The 16,392-nt window shown below is 38.6% G+C and overlaps 1 protein-coding gene across 1 annotated transcript; it reads right to left on the reverse strand.

The window, feature by feature from the left end:
* Positions 1–103: 103 nt before the first annotated feature.
* uhrf1 (ubiquitin-like with PHD and ring finger domains 1) lies at positions 104–15,828 on the reverse strand. The gene is made up of 17 exons (XM_088349160.1): positions 15,680–15,828; positions 12,139–12,301; positions 11,758–12,024; positions 11,058–11,209; positions 10,674–10,889; positions 10,307–10,422; positions 10,034–10,220; positions 9,842–9,965; positions 6,937–7,044; positions 6,692–6,796; positions 4,799–4,905; positions 4,557–4,719; positions 4,341–4,478; positions 3,122–3,218; positions 1,629–1,777; positions 1,322–1,420; positions 104–1,253 (listed from the first exon to the last, which is right to left on the reverse strand). The coding sequence occupies exons 2-17, from the start codon at positions 12,289–12,291 to the stop codon at positions 1,107–1,109; spliced, it is 2,328 nt and encodes a 775-aa protein (XP_088205286.1). The 5' UTR covers positions 12,292–12,301; positions 15,680–15,828; the 3' UTR covers positions 104–1,106.
* Between the last annotated feature and the right edge of the window lie 564 nt (positions 15,829–16,392).

A 16,392-nucleotide genomic window follows, 5' to 3' on the forward strand; every position in this document is an offset into this window, starting at 1 on the left:
TGGTATACCATATTTGTTCCGGGTCTACTCAACAAGAAAGTAGGCACGTACACAATTCGTACTTAAGCACTTTAAGATAAAGACTTCAAAATTCACTCGACGATTCCAAAGACAATGGAAACAAATTGCCCCCTTTTATTGAAAAACAATACAACGACAGACTTGCAACACGTGCAGGCATTTCAAAAAACAAAGATTAAAATGACATTGCTGTGTACAATTTGGGAAAATGTGATTCCCATTCTGCAAGAGTGTATTCTAACGACAAAGGTCATCTTGCCAGGTAGTTAATTGATGTACAAACCACAATTTAAATGCAGTACATCATGAAAGCTATAACATGAATTGCATACAATTGATTCAAGACAGAAAGCACTGTATGGAAATCAAACAATAAATGAGAATGTTTCGTAGTTTGAAAATTGGTCAGGTTGTTGTAGGACACGATTGACACAAGAATCAAAAAATTCACAAAAAGTTAAAAAAAAGAGGGGGAAAAGTACATTACACTTCTAGACAGCTCAAGAAAATATATGCAAAAAGGAGTTTAAACATCACATTTAAAAGCACATTCCTTTCTAATTGAGTTCAAGTGATTTCAAAAGGGAAAAATACCGTATTTGACAGCCTGAAAAGACTGTCTAAAAATAAAATATGTCCCCCCCAAAAAATACCCAATTCTGAAATGATTGTGCTTTAGACATTATATGATAAAAATTGCCTGGTTATCAAAATGCTATAAAAATACATTTGGAAATATTTTGGAAGATGATTTAGCCATCCCTCAAGGTAAGATAACTTGAAACTACAAGTGAAACACAGTATGATACTTCCATCTGAGTGGCTTAAGTTTGTAACCCCAAAAACTGTCAAATATCACATTTTAAGGAGGACACAGCTCAAGAATACAGGCGGGAGATTTAAGAAAAATATATCCTTACCAACACATTGTTTAGGAACCACCTGGAATACTCAAGTCCAAAAGAATGGTAGATTTGTAAATCATTAAAATATATTAAAGAGACAAATTCTTAATCATCTCGTAATGAAAATTGCCCTTACGATTTTCCTTGTTTATATCATGGCTGAGTCAGAGGGTTTTTTGATCATCGGCCATTGCTGTAACCTGGGAAAAACTGAATCAGAATCTCTTGCAGAGGCTTGTTCACAGTCATAGAGTAGTTTTTTCCCAAGTCATGTCTGCATGCCGGGCAAGTGTACACATCCGCTTTGAAGGACCGCTGGAGGCATTCCTGGATGTTCAAAATGAATGTTTGGTCAGTAAAGTGTTAAAAGCTTTCATTTAATTATTTATTTTTACCTTGCACACGTTATGTTGGCACTCAGTGGTGATGGGCCGATAGACTACTTCTTGGCAGCAAATGCAGAGGAATATCTCTTCAACTTTGTTCAGGAATTTCTACAGAATCCAAAAAGTTATGTCAATATAATTGAAACACATTTTTTGGTTTACAATGAATCTGCAACTCCCAGTGTCAAAGAGAAACTTAATCCGCATCTCAACCCATTAGTTGTTATCACCAACTACCGGACCTAGGTGTCCTGTTGACATAACAACTTCATATTTTCCCAGATGACATTCATCAGAAATGACTAAAAATGCTCACCGGACCAAGTGACAGCGACTCCATGGCTTCATCCCACAGTTTCTTGTTTTGCGTATCGTCCTTGATGAGTCCCTTCTGCTCTCCAGTGAGCTTGTAAACTTCTACTTTCACTTTCTTGGGACTTTTTGCAGGAGAGTTCTTTGTGGATTCTGTTAGACCAACAGAAGGATTCTATTTACCTCCATACATTAAAATGTGGGGGCACTAAAAATGTTTTTTGACTAACCGTTTTTATAAAAAGGACTAAGTTCCCTAATGAGCTATTGATACACCAATACATATTCCAAGTAAATGTCTTGATTTTTATCTATCCATAAACCCTGGACATATCCCTCAAGGGTGACCGGCAGCAAGATAAACACATAGAAGAAGAACAAAGAAAATAAAAGAGGGAAAAAGTAGCAAAAAACACACACAAACATTTTTGGACCATGGCCAACACAAATGCCCAAAAACCCAAACAAGTTAAGCACCTCGGCACCTAAGTCGGTCATGCTTTCGTTCTCCAGATGAAACGGGACACAAGAAAGCGGCCATGCCACTAGGGTCAGGATGACACAACACTTCTGTTCAAGAGCAGGGCCCGACAGCTTTCACTGGTTTACCCCTGCCCCATCATACGGGTGCCCTGCCCATCCCTTAGAACGCATCTAAACATCCCACTATACTTTTACAACACATCTCCAACTCATTCCTATCACCAACAAGAGTTCTAGCTCCCACTATATTTCGACCTCTTTCCTGCAGTGCACTCATAACACCATCCATCCATGTCAATCGCAGCCTTCCTTTTGGTCTCCTTCCATTGACTTCTGCTCTGTAGATCCTCTTTCAAAATTCCCTCCTTATCCATCCTTTCCATGTGTCCAAACCAACAGACTATTCTCTTATCCACACGCTTGCTCAGTTCTGTCTCTCACAATTTAATTTCTCAATCTATCCAATCTTGTCACTCTTCAAACACTTCATCTCAAAAACATTTAATTTCCTTATCAAATCTGTGTTCAGGCTCCAAGTCTCTGCACCATAGTTTTATAAATGTATAAAATTCCTCAATCCAAGCAAGCGTCATTGCAGAAGGGGCATCCAAACTACGCCTAGTGGAGGCAACTCTGACTCGCCAGCCACATTTCAGTATCCTTATACTGAAAATACATTTTTAAATGTGTTTTAGACATTATGGAGCATTTAAGAATATATAAAAATGTTCTGTTAAATAACTGAGCAGAACAGGAAAAAAGAAGACAAAAAAAACACACAAAAAAACACATTAGCAAAATTAACATTAAAAAACCGCAAAAATCCAAACATGCACTAACAAACACCAGACACAAAAATAAGAAAATAAAAAAACTGGAGTTTTTTCTTTTGTGAATTACAGACAGAGAATTACATAAATAGATCAGACTAATTTGTACTCTTCAGTTTTTCTGTATGTGAGCTCCATAGAAAAATGTCTGGACACCGTTTTTTGGAAAGAAATTAAATCTTACCAATGCTTTGTGACCGTCTTTTTCTCTTTGCCTTGCTGGGTGTCTCTTCTTCTACTTCACTTTTGTTCTCCTTCTCCTTCTGATAACCTGCAGGGTACTGTCACAAAATTGTGTGGATTCAACGTGAATGCAAAATAAAAATAAACTAAAACAAAATCATACATTTATATATACAGGGATCAGAATGGAGATTTTCATTTTCAGCTGAAATAGCCAGGGTCCAGGAATAAAGCAGGGCGGAACTATTATTAGAACTTAGGCCAGCCTCAAAGCATTTATTGGTTATTTATTGCTTATTCAACCTTGACATTCCTTAATCTTTTTTTCTCTTTGAAGTCTTTATGAAATGTAAATGGTCTGCATTTATATAGCGCTTTTCAAGTCAATGAAGACCCCTCAAAGCGCTTTACAAGGTGCTTCACACCCATTCACACACCGATAGCAGCGTCAGCCATGCGAGGCAACTATGCTATCGGGGGCATGAGGGATTCAGTGTCTTGCCCAAGGGCACTTCGACGTAACACGGAGGAGCGGGGAATCGAACTTGCGACTTCTTGAGCTACTGCTGTACCATGATGCATATACAGGTACTTCACCCAAAATTCAAGCGCTATTTAAAGTTTGCAAACACAACCTTAAAATTCAAGACATTTCAAGGATTTAAAGCACCGGTACGAACACTGAGTTAATTACAATTCTGGAAGTCTTATTTGGGACTGATAAATGTCATACAATCATCATACCCTGTTCGAATCCTTCCTACGGTAGTACTAAAAACCTTCTCAATATTTTCACAGCACTGCATATTCCCTGCGGTTCTTAACCCTGTTGGAGCTACCAAACCCCCTTAGTTTCACATGTGCATTCACCGAACCATACTTTAATGTAAAGGAAAATATTATATTTTTCTTTAAATTACAGAACACTTACAAATAATCAGCATCAAAAGTAGCCGAATTAAAAAAGATTTAAATGTTCTTCTGTATCTCCTTCACCGATTACCATGGAGTGCCATGTCTAATCTTTTTGAATACAATTTTTCACAACGTTGATATCAATGACAATAAAGACAATTCAATTAAATTCAAAGAGACCACATTCACAGATTGTGTGCATTATTTCAATCGCAACATAAAAACAGCTACTAGTCCCAAAATCCAAAGACTTTCAACACAAGCTATGTTAAAATTGGCTGGATATTTCATGAACGGATTATTACCTGCAAGACAAGACCAAGTTTCTTGATGCGTTCCTTGCCGTCTTTAGTCCACGGAGCTGGCTCATCGTCATCCCGTTTCAGGAGGTAGCGCCAAACTAAGAAGCCAGATTTGCCTTTGGCTGGCCAGTACTTTACAATCTGAGGTCAATGACAAACAAATATTCAATGACAGCTCATTGGATAATTAACAAATGCAAGCAGCTTGCTAAAACTTACTTTGTAAATCCCATCATATCGGTTTCCTTCCTCTGGGCAGTATTTACTGTGCTTGCTACCCTTCCAGCTGCGAACCACTCTTACTGGCTTGCCGTCTTTCCAGTTCTTTGCCTGAGCACCGTTCTTGTTGTTGACTGGAACATTGCAGTTCAGAGCAAGTGCACTGGAGAGGAGCAGAGCAATTATGATTGTGATCGATTCAGATTTATATTTTTAAGAGGACGAGTGAACAGCCAACATACCGATTCATGTGAGTGAGTGTCTGATCACATGACTGCTCAGCAGTTCTCTTGTTCCCTGATAGATCTCGACCTCCAGAACCAGTGTAAGTGAACTCATTCCCATCATCCTACAATGCATGTAAAAAATATTTTAAAAAAACAGTATCAAATCACATCTTACATGCCATTAACATTTTTAGTAGTGAGTCTCAGCTTAACAGGTCCTTGTGGCGTAAAAACGGTCTTTTTAAAAAGGTGATGATTATAAGTACAGACGCTCCCGACTTACGACCATTCGACTCACGAATAACGGTACATACAAACATTTTTTACGGGATGTCAAAAAATATCCGGACATTTCTGTAAGTTAGGTTTTGTATTGTGTGCAACTTTTTCCGAGTACCTGACCTTCCTGTAGCGCTTCTTTCCGCCACTACCGGCATGTGGTCGCGCTATGAGAGTTCACCAAGCATCCACCCGAAGAAGAAATACGGTTCTTCATCCTACTTTGTGTTTGTGTAAACATTCTAGACTTTATCTTTGACATTTTTAATATTTAAATATTTAAATAAAATGGTTGGCTCGCTTTTTTGTGCCACTTTTTACCACGGAGTAGGAAGTCGCCTAACTCTTGAAGCTCATCTTCCAAGAGTAAGTTAAACTCAACTTTATAGAGCATATTATTAAATGAAATGTTTATTTTTTTAGTACAAAAGAATACAGGTTACTTATACAAGCCTAAAGAACTTATATAAACATTAAACATAAAATATAGCACTGATGCAACTTAGGAGCAAATTCAACTAACGAACGATCGTCCGGAACCCATCTCGTTCGTAAGTGGGGCAGCGTCTGTATTGTGCAATAAACTAATGATTCACCGTCATAAAGAGAAGGGAACCCTTGCAGCTAATGCAAATGCTTTCATTTATACAACAGCTAGCATTAGTGGTTAGCTAGCGCGAGAGGCCGGTAAATGGCAGCAGCTCAAGTACAGCTAGCACTTGTTGTGTTGATCCTTTTTTGAATACCCATGCTTACTCCACCTCTAGTGACAAGGTAGCTGCAGCATTATCAGATAGTCAGCTATAGGAAAATAAAGCAAAAGGCGACCAGCGAGGTGCATTCAAATGATGTACGTAATATTTATTCATTGAATGATTTCTATTCATCTATAAAAGCTGACATATAAAAAAAAGTTTATTTTATTTATTACCATTAATGGTCCATCAAATCATCGTTAAATGTTTACTGTTTGAAGGCCAGGGTCAGAGCAATTTTAAAAGCTCTTTGATGGCATTTTCATATTGCTCCTTTTTAATCCCTTGGTAATGGTTGTTGGGGGCTTCATTTAGTGCTTTCGTTTGTGTTATTTATTTTAATTAACTAAAATAACATTAAGGGGGCGCTGGAGGCCATCCCAGTTGACATCAGGGAGGGGACACCCTGGACTGATCCCCGCCAATCACAGGGCACAAATAGACATACACCCACTCACACAAACATCCATACCTTAGGACAATTTGGAGTCACCAATCAACCAGCAATGCATGTTTTTGGAATGTGGCAGGAAAAAAGTGCCCAGAGAAAGCCCCCAAAGGCACAGGGACAAGATTCATACTTTGCAAAGGAAGGCCATTTGCTGGATTCAAACTTGGAACCTCTTAACAATGAGATGGACATGCCAACAAGTCAACCACCTTGCAATTTGCCAGCATTCAACTACAAAACTTAGGAAGTGCTCTTTTAATGCTAAGCTGCCCTTGAATCATTTTAAGTTAGTTTTGGGTGTAAATAAAGTACGTTAAATATATTTGGCATATTTTCAAATTATTAAATGTTTTATAAAAAATAAAATTATAATTAGATAATAGTCTTATTCCTGTAAAATCCATTCAAGCCTTATAAACATACCACATCATCTTCATAGCCTCCTGCCAAGACCAAAGAGTAGGCCCCGTCATTGTTTCTGCCATGGATCCCAGCGACGTGTGGCCTATGGACACCAGACTCACTGACCTAAAATCAACCAAACAGAAGGACAACAACTGTTGGTAAAAAAAAAAAAACAACAACAAACTAGAACCTAAACTCTGGGTCGAATTGACTTATTGATTAAAGTGCACCAGCACTTCCTCAGTTGGAGTTGGTGGACTGACCTGCACTCTGAACTTCCACAATGAGCCAACAGGTACTCCGGGGATTGGGCCATAGTGGTTTGATGGAACAATAGTACATTGCTTGGTTCGACCAACACAAGCCATTCCCTAGCGAGAGAACAAAGTCAACAGGGTGTCAAAATAAACAGCCATGAAAATGGGTCACCGGTCAAATAGGTGAGACGGGTGTGGAGGAGATATGTTCCAGTATACCGCAACAACCAACAAAACATTGATGTTCATCATCTTGGATGAATTTAGCCTCAAGTCCATTGCATGAGAGCAGGTTCCGTTTAGCTCAGCTCAGCTACTGTGGTGATTTAGTCTCTAAAGCTAGCCTGCTCCTGACCATGCTAACAAGCATTCCAAGATATAGAGATACATCTGGCATTTCTTCTGTATCATGTGAAATATTAATGGAGTAATAACATTTCAGACTTTTTTAATAAGTAGCATTATCTTAAAAACCCTGTCTTACAATTTTACGAGAAAGTTATATTATCATTTCATTAAACTGTTTACTGTGTAATCTTAAAAGTCAGCATGTGACCATTCAAGTAGTAATTTGTTGCTGTCAGGCAATGTGATTTATTGCTATGCCAATTAAGAATGTTTGTATAATGGCCACCAGATCTTTGATGATTACCGTATTTTCCGCACTATATGGCGCACCATGTTATAAGGCGCACCTTCAATGAATGATATATTTTAAAACTTATGCCATACATAAGACGCACCCCATTATAAGGCGCTATAAGTGCATGCTGGTTTAAGATCAGGTAATTGTGCAATTTTGTAATTGTAATCCTGTGCAGTCCTACATTTTTGGGATTAAGGGCTATTTACGGTAAATAAATGTGACGACTTGACTACAGTAGAGAATGTAGTTACTTTATGCAACCTCTAGATGTTGCCACGCTCAAGGGAATGTCAACAAAATATTCAAAAAGGTCAAACTTTATTAACAAACAAGCTTTCCACAACTCCATTCACTCCCAAAATAAATAAACAGCCGTTTTATTATTTTCTCTGAGGTAAAGCATTTTCGTGACACATCTTTGACATCTTTGAACAACATCGACATATCATTTTATTTTTTGTCCATTTAGTCAACACGCAAAGAAAAAAACGTCTGATACTGTTATTTTAAATGAAACGTTAGTGCAATCGCAATAAAGTGACACTCGTAATGTGCAAAAACAACGAGTGCAAAGCAATAACATAATAACTGTAAAATGTAAAACGTAAACACACAAAAGAAAAACAAAGATCACTCTATAAGCTCCTCATCGACGAATCCCTCGAATTCTTCTTCTGCTGTGTTCGAATTGACCATATCTCAGTGAATGGGCCATCCAACACGTCCGGTGTTTTTGTGCCAGCGCTGTTGCCTTCATACGTATAGTTATCGTACTGACACTTCTGCTTGCCGCTCTTTGTTGAACAACCCACTGTTCAAGTGTCTCCTCTAACTCTGGCCATCTTGCTTTATTGCCACGGAAACTTTGTTGAGTTTTCCTTACTTGGCGGAGCTTATCTTCATCCTTTCTCCACTTCCGTACCATCGATTCATTTAAGTTTAACTCTCTCGCTGCCGCTCTATTGCCGTGTTGTGCTGCGTGACTGATCGCTTTGAGTTTAAACTCGGCGTTGTACGCGTGTCTCTTAACAGGAGCCATTTTCTTATACAAATGCACGTATGAAAGAGAATCTCGCTCTCTCTCTCTCTCTCTCTCTCTCTCAAACGTGACATTCTGAATAATTCTGCGTTTGTTTAAGGTAAATTGTGCTTTACATCTTCACCAGTCATAACCCTGGATTCAGACAAATACTGTATTTGTTGAATATGAATTAAGCAGTTTAATGGGGTAGCCATTTTGCCACTTAGTAAACAAATACAACACGAGCCCCGGCAACTACCAATCGTTTAATATTTCCCAGTATGCACAGCGCGAAAAATGGAGTCGGCGGCTGTTTCTCGTAGTTGCGAGACCTTGCGAATTTAATATTGAGCCATATATAAGGCGCACTGTGTTATAAGGCGCATGGTCAGCTTTTGAAAAAAAACAAGACTTTTAGGTGCGCCTTATAGTGCGGAAAATACGGTAAGTATATTATAGCCATTTCCGAGATGCTAATAAGTGAAGCAACAACCTGCAAAGATGGCGTTCAATGACGTTTTGGACAAGTGTAGTATACGTAGTATACATTGAGATCCAATTCCCATTCATCTGTTCCCTTGTCTGAGATGTATTTTCTTTATTAAGGATCAATTAAATAAAACACCAAAAGAAAAAAATGAGAATTGGCAAAGATGCACCCGATGAAGCAAAAATGTGCCGGCCAGAATAGTTCAAGCTGCACTTATACAGTTAACCTCGATTTCTTTATTGGGCAACATGTTCTGGTTGCTATTGTAACGTCTTCATATAGATCCACATGGCAATACATTAAAAAGACAAACTCTCCAAATAACTCAACTAAGTGTGTTGGCATTTTAGTGCACAATGTAGGGATTCCATGAACTGCAATGATGGATCTTAGCAATTAGCATCCTAGTTTGTTTATTCTTTTAACGTAACAATTGCACAGCCCAAACGACAACTACTACTGACTGCCCGAATGCACCACCTTGAACGTCCGGTTCATTCTCTGCGAAATATCACGAACCCCCCTTTCCTCCCTTCAAACATTTTCTCCTTGAATTTATACAATTCTGGCAGGACACCCTTTTTGACTTCAAACGGTTAATTTTTCCAAAACACGAGAAATTTTCATCCCTAAAAGAAATCTTTGTAGCCTACCAAATGTTTATTGTCACCAAACAACTGTTTTTAAAATAACAAAAATAAATAATGTAGCAACCTTTGGTTCCAATAGTTAGGGTTAAAAGTCATGGACTCACTTTCCCCCAATCCCTTTGACTCGAAGAACTGGCAGATGCCATCTTGGCTTTCTTCTTGCTCTCTTTCAGTTTCTCCCCGGCACGCACGACCTCATTCGAATCAATGCGACACTTTGGGCAATACCTGTTAAAGTTTAAGAGGACGATTACAAAATGACACAAATTTATATGAGAATATCTGATTCTACTGACCAATCTTCATCCTCTGGGATGGTGGTGAGTGGCGGGTTCAGGCAGTATGTGTGATAGGCCAGGTCACATTCATCACACAGGAGCTGTTTGTCGGGATCCTGTTTGATGCCGCAGATGCTACAGTTACACCAGCAGCAGTTTTTATCAGGATCGTCTTTGCAGTGCTTGCACTCTGGTCCATTTGTTCCTGGAAGACAAATTGATTTTAACTCTGCAAATCAGATACATTGGGGGAAAGAAAAAGAAAATAAATAATTAGTAGGTACTACTTACTTTTCGTTGGGCTCTCAGATCCGACTGTTACGTCACTTTGAGACCCAGGTTTTTCAATTTTATAAATTTCAGTCACAAACGCAATCCGACAGTCATTGAGGGAGTCCCCTGCATCTCTAAAAAAAAATTAAAAGCATATATACATCATCTCAGTTGTTTGCAAAAAGTAAAAAAGTACAAATTTAAAACACCATGTGTAGCAACTTAAAGATCAGCAACCAGGTTTGATATTTTAAGTAACCCGCATTTCTCTTTATAGTGATTAAGTATGTTTATTGTGTGCGGAGCAGATTTTCTACCATTGTACAAAATAATATGAATCAATCATTTTCAAACATAATACGAATACTTCCGTCATTGAACTCACCCCAGAATAATCTTGGCGTAAATCTCTCGCAGGGTACGCGTTTCCCTTTTTCTCAGGATCTCGGCGTCATACCAATAGCCGCGCTCCTTGGGATCATCCGGGTTGTAGTTGAGCATCACGATCATACCGGGCTTTAACTCGTGCCACTCGTACACAGACCGGGCCCTTGGGCGAACATCCTTACCCAGAAGCTCGATCACACCATTCTCTGGGTAACTGTAGTAGAATATATGACAGTTTCTTACAGGTAGTTCAATTCTCCCCAACAGAACAACAATTGTTTTTATTGATAATATAGTTTTCAAAAAAACTAAATGTGAAAATCTAATGACAAAGAAGAATTAATTAGAAACAATAGGGTTGACATTTCATATTTGGTCTTACTCCTCGTATTTCACATGGTACAGAATGTCCTCATCTTCCTGCTCCTCAACAACTTTCTCTGTGAGGGTTTTCGGGGTCTTGGTGACATTCACGATCTGGGCCTCAAACCAAGCCCCCATATTCAAGTCCCTCGCATCCACCAAGTCATTGACCTTAAAAAGAATGTATAGAAACCAGATTTAGACTTGCATTCTTAAGAGAAGATCACAGCATTGAAAAAGGTTTATGGGGATTAGAGCCCAGTAAAATTCAGTAATTGATTAGTAAATTTCAATATACAGTCAAAGAAGTATGAGACTGCATTAAGAACCATTTCATTTTAAGACAATTTCTCCTCATTTACTGAGCAAATTGAATGTAAAAAAAATCTTAGTTAAGGTGTGTTAGAAGGCCCACATTCTTGCCATTTTATACATTATTTTTTTCTACAGGTAGTTGTGTGGATGATTATGCTATATACAACATTAATGTGAATATGTGATATATTGTTGAAGACCACAACACCTAACCAATGGAGCTTAATCCCCCTGGAGTGTTCTCTAACCATTTATGTTTTGCCACGCTTTAAAATCGCCATATGTTGCACATTATCTGCAATGTGTTAGAAAAAGCAATCTCCCATTATAGGGGAGGTTGAAAGAGGTCCGCATGGGGACTATGATCAAGAGAATACATATACAATTTAAAGATTAAAAGCTACCTTATAAAATCCAAATCCGGGTTCCTGGATTTGTGAAGAGTTCGCCTGGGCAGAGGTACCCGCGGTCTGCACCTCCGTTTCACCATGAGTTGAATTCTTGTCTGACTCGCTCTGGGTTGAGCTGCAGCCGGAATCAGAGTCAGAAAGATCTGCTTCCTTCTCCTTGGTCTTCTTAACCTCAACATGGGGCACGTTCTGTCTGATAAGCAACTGTACTATGTCGTTGAGGCCAACGTTGTAGTCAAATATTGTGTGGCCATCCTCCATCTAAGGAAAAAACCTTAAGATTCAGCAAAATACTTATACCAAATAATCCAGTATAGACAATGCGTTCAAGCACCTAAAATTAAAAATTCTTGAAGTATTGTTATTTTGTTTCACCTGCTTTCCACGGTAGAACAGCCTCTGTCTGTCTGGCTCCACCTTAAATAGCTCAAAAATCTTTAGACGCAGCTCATCCACCTTGGTAAGTTTGGACAGCGAATCAACCCTGTGGGTCTCTTTGCCATCCATTGTTCGCACTTGAATCCACATTGCAGCTGCCCTGCATCAAAGAAAAAAGAACCAACAACTTACAAATATTTTACACTTACTGCCCAGTAACAAATCTAGTGATGTGGCTAAGGGAGTGGGTGCTATAAAGCAAGCAACAGCCGCAAGTTTTGGAAGAGGTTGAAAAACTTTTGATGATTTTCCTCTCCCCACCGTCCACCTGCACCTTCTGCTGACCACTACAAAGGTAAGAAATCCTATTCATAATTCTTTTCTTTATCCTTTTTTCTATTTTTACACGTTCATGTTAGCGTAATCTTTTGTACGATAACGCGAACGTACGATTAGCCTGAGTTAGCTTTACGTTAAACATTCAAGGTAAACATTCAGAGTGTTGGAACGGAGCCCAACATTCAGGGTGTAATATACTATTACAAAAACTGGAAAGATATTGTATCAGGGGCTTGGCTTTGCAATGGATTCAAAGTTATTTGACGGGAAGGAAGCGATGTGAAAATGGGAGAGTTGTCATCTGAATACTTGGACATCTGTTGTGGAGTACCACAGGGTTCTATCCTGGGTCCAAAGTTATTTAATTTATATATTAATGATATTTTTAATATTTCAAAACTATCAAAATTAGTAATATTTGCAGATGACACTAACATTTTCTATTCAAATGATAACTATATTGATTTGGTAACCTGCATTAATCGTGAATTAATTAACCTATAAGTATGGATGGATATAAATAAATTATCTTTAAATTTAAATAAAACCAAAGTAATATTCTTTGGTAATCGCAAGACAAATCAAGATTTTCTAAGAGCATTTCAATAATTACAGCCCCTTTTTATCCTTCAAAAACGTGCAATAAGAACCATACACAAGGTAGGATATCAGGATCACTCATATTTTATTCATGCAGTACAAACTATTAAAATTGGACGATTTAATAAAAATTTTCACTTCACAACCGTTATTTAAGGTCAACAAAAAGATGGTGCCAGAAAGCATCCAAAAATTATTCACTCGGAAAGAGGGAAATTATTGTTATAGAGGGGCTGTAGTTAATTCACCATCCCGAAGGTGAGAGCAACCAGGAAAAGTATGTGTGGAGTCAAACTTTGGAATAATTTACAAGATGAGATCAAACAATGTCCAACTATTCATGTGTTCAAAGGTGTTCAAATTTAAATACAAAAAAACATTACTGGCGAAATACAGGGATGAAGAAAATGGGATATGAGTGAGATTGGAAATACTGCGTTTAAAACTATGGTTAACTTGTTGTTATTGTTGCTATTATTAAATCATAACTTATCATAAATGTTATATTTATTTCTATTGTTGTTATTATTATTGGTGACGCAGTGATATTTGGTAACTAGTGGCATTATGACGTTGAGGGATGGGTATTACGAAGATTCGTGTATAAAATATGTGATTATTGTAATTATTATAATTATTGATATCTGACCTATGTAATAAGTATATCCATGAGATTTTGTTATATTAGACACAAGAGGAGAAGGGGATTTGTAAAATGTATTTAATAGGGAAGATAAAGGGGTAGGGAAAAAGAGCATCTGCTTCTGACTACCCTTTTTCGAACATGTTATGTGACATTATTTTGTTGTTGACTCATTGTTTTTGTCTGTTTTTTATTTTAATGTTCGAAATAAAGTTTTCATTTATTTATTTCTCCATGGCCCAATAGCCTGTCCAATGCATATTCTTGCTGGATTCCTTTGTCGACCATATTCCAACATCGTTTTTAGTAGTGCTCTAATAAACTCCTTTTTTTTGTCTTTCTTGGGGTTTGAGTTGGACTTTCGGCTTTTCTTGAAGCAGGCCTTTCTTGCTTTTAGTGTTTTCCGTGATTGATGAAAGTTGCTTGTGCATTTATGCAGTGTAGAATGCTACAAATAATAAGGTAAAAAATCCGCAGGTACGAACATGACGTCAACCCATTCCTCTTCCTTCCGTGTTCCGCACCAAAAACAGCATCTATCTGTCCATTATCTGCACCACTTATTCTCAGTAGGGTCGCGGGGGTGCTGGAGCCCATCCCACCTATCTTTAGGCAGTGGGCAGGGGACACCCAGAACTGCTTGCCAGACAGTCGCAGGGCACACAGATACTCACTCGCTCAGTCACACTTAGGGACAATTTGGACTGGCCAATTGACCTGACATGCATGTTTTGGAATGTGGGAGGAAACCCACGCAAGCACCGGGAGAACATGCAAACTCCACACAGGAAGGTTCGATCTCATGACCCCAGAACTGTGCCACACACGCGCTAACCACTGCGCCGCCGTGCTGCCCAAAACACAGCATGTCAAAGCAAGATAAAAGAGGATAGACGCAGCGGTTTATTGTTCTGTATTCTTTATCAATTATCCATCATCCGTTATCGGCCAAATCATAATACGCTACAAAGCCAAGGGGCCGAGACACTTGCTCTCAGCCAAGAGGCCGAGTCAAGGTCCTAGCCACAGAGTCATGCAGCGATCAGTAGCCAGTAACTTCTCCAAGATAATTGCATATCGAGATATTGCAACCCCAGCTTGATAATTGGACAACATGTTTTACGCAAGTGAGTAGTGAAAAAGAGAAAAGGAAAAAAGGTTATCGCTCGTGCATATCACAAAGGGAGGGAACAACCTCATTTAAATACAGTGCGGGAAACCGCCGAGGCCACGCCCAGTTCTTTTAAAGCCAAGCACATCCGGAGGGAACGCTAACAATGTGGCGTCTCCCTGACAATGAAACGGAATTTAAAACAGAAATGTCCATGCTAATTACAACACGTTATCACAACTATCAAGGGAGTGACCGTTTCTGTACGGACCCCCGATGGTGTTTACGATTTTAAAAAGTGTACTTTGGCACCTTGCCTTTAGTAATTCAAGTATAACAATCTAAAGAATAGTCATACTGGAATAACTCGATCACGGACTTGAGCGTGCATTTAGAAGAAATTTTCGGATGCATTGATGAGTGACTGAGGGGGGGTGAACTCACCCTTTTGATGAGCTTACCGTTTCGTTTTAACGACAAGCATACACGGTGGCCGCCGGTTAGCGTCGTCAACAATAGCCATAAACATCATAAAACAACGTGCGATAGTATAGGATACCCGATCACCATAATAAAGTGTCTCAACATTACGAAAGAATAATAGCGTAAAGTTTAAAAGCAGTTGGTATTTCATTTAAAAAAACGATCTTACAACTAGAGAAAATGTGCATAAAACAAGGGGAAAACTTGCATTCAGTTTTACTTTCGTCCATCGTGTTAAGACATGGTGATAATATCACAAGTTACCGCGGGTGACAAGTTAGCTAACCTTACTGTGTTCGGCCTGGGATTTAAATAGCGAGAACAAATGTTAGTGATCTAAAGTAAATTAAAAAAGAGCGTACCTGGTTGTGCGTCCACGTCCAAAAAAAAGGAAAATTGCAAACTTGTTTATTTTTGCCTGCTAACTTCTCTTTCAGACTCAACAAACACAACTCATATGTTTGTTGGCTTCCTTTCAATGAGTAATTCTTCAAGACTTTGAGATCCCGCCTGATTTTTCAGGATGTCTTCCGCTATTGGATGTTTGTCTCTCCTTCTATTTGTTTCATTGGCTGAGCATCCCCGTCAATCTTTGAAGTAAATGGCGCTCAGTTCCAGCGCGCGAAACTACTTTCTCGTGGGCGCAGCTTTGCCTTGCTGTTATCGCGAGATCACGCGGTGAATTGCGGCTCTATTTTCGAGAACCGGCTTTTTTGTTTTCTTTTTTCAATGATATGTTCCCAAGAATACTGAAATATTAGGAACCAAATAACTTAATCTTGAAAATGTATTATGCTACTTTATTTCAAGAACGTTTATTGTTGCAATACACAGTGAACTTTTACCTAGTTTAAATGTTACATTGTTTTATACTAAGCAAACAATACCGAGATGCCGTTACTCGTAATGACCAGCTACGAGTGCCTTCGGGAGAGAGAGACAAAGAAAGAAAGAGAAAGACTGAGAGAAAATGAGAGACAAGAGAGAAAAAGAGAGAGGGAAAAGAAAGACATATAAAGTGACAAAGGTAGAGAGAGAGAAAGATACAGACAAGAGTGTGTGAGAGAGAGGGAAA

Source organism: Urocampus carinirostris, chromosome 12, assembly GCF_059441175.1.
Source record: "Urocampus carinirostris isolate Australia breed hairy pipefish chromosome 12, RoL_Ucar_1.0, whole genome shotgun sequence".
Classification (NCBI taxonomy): Eukaryota; Metazoa; Chordata; class Actinopteri; order Syngnathiformes; family Syngnathidae; genus Urocampus; species Urocampus carinirostris.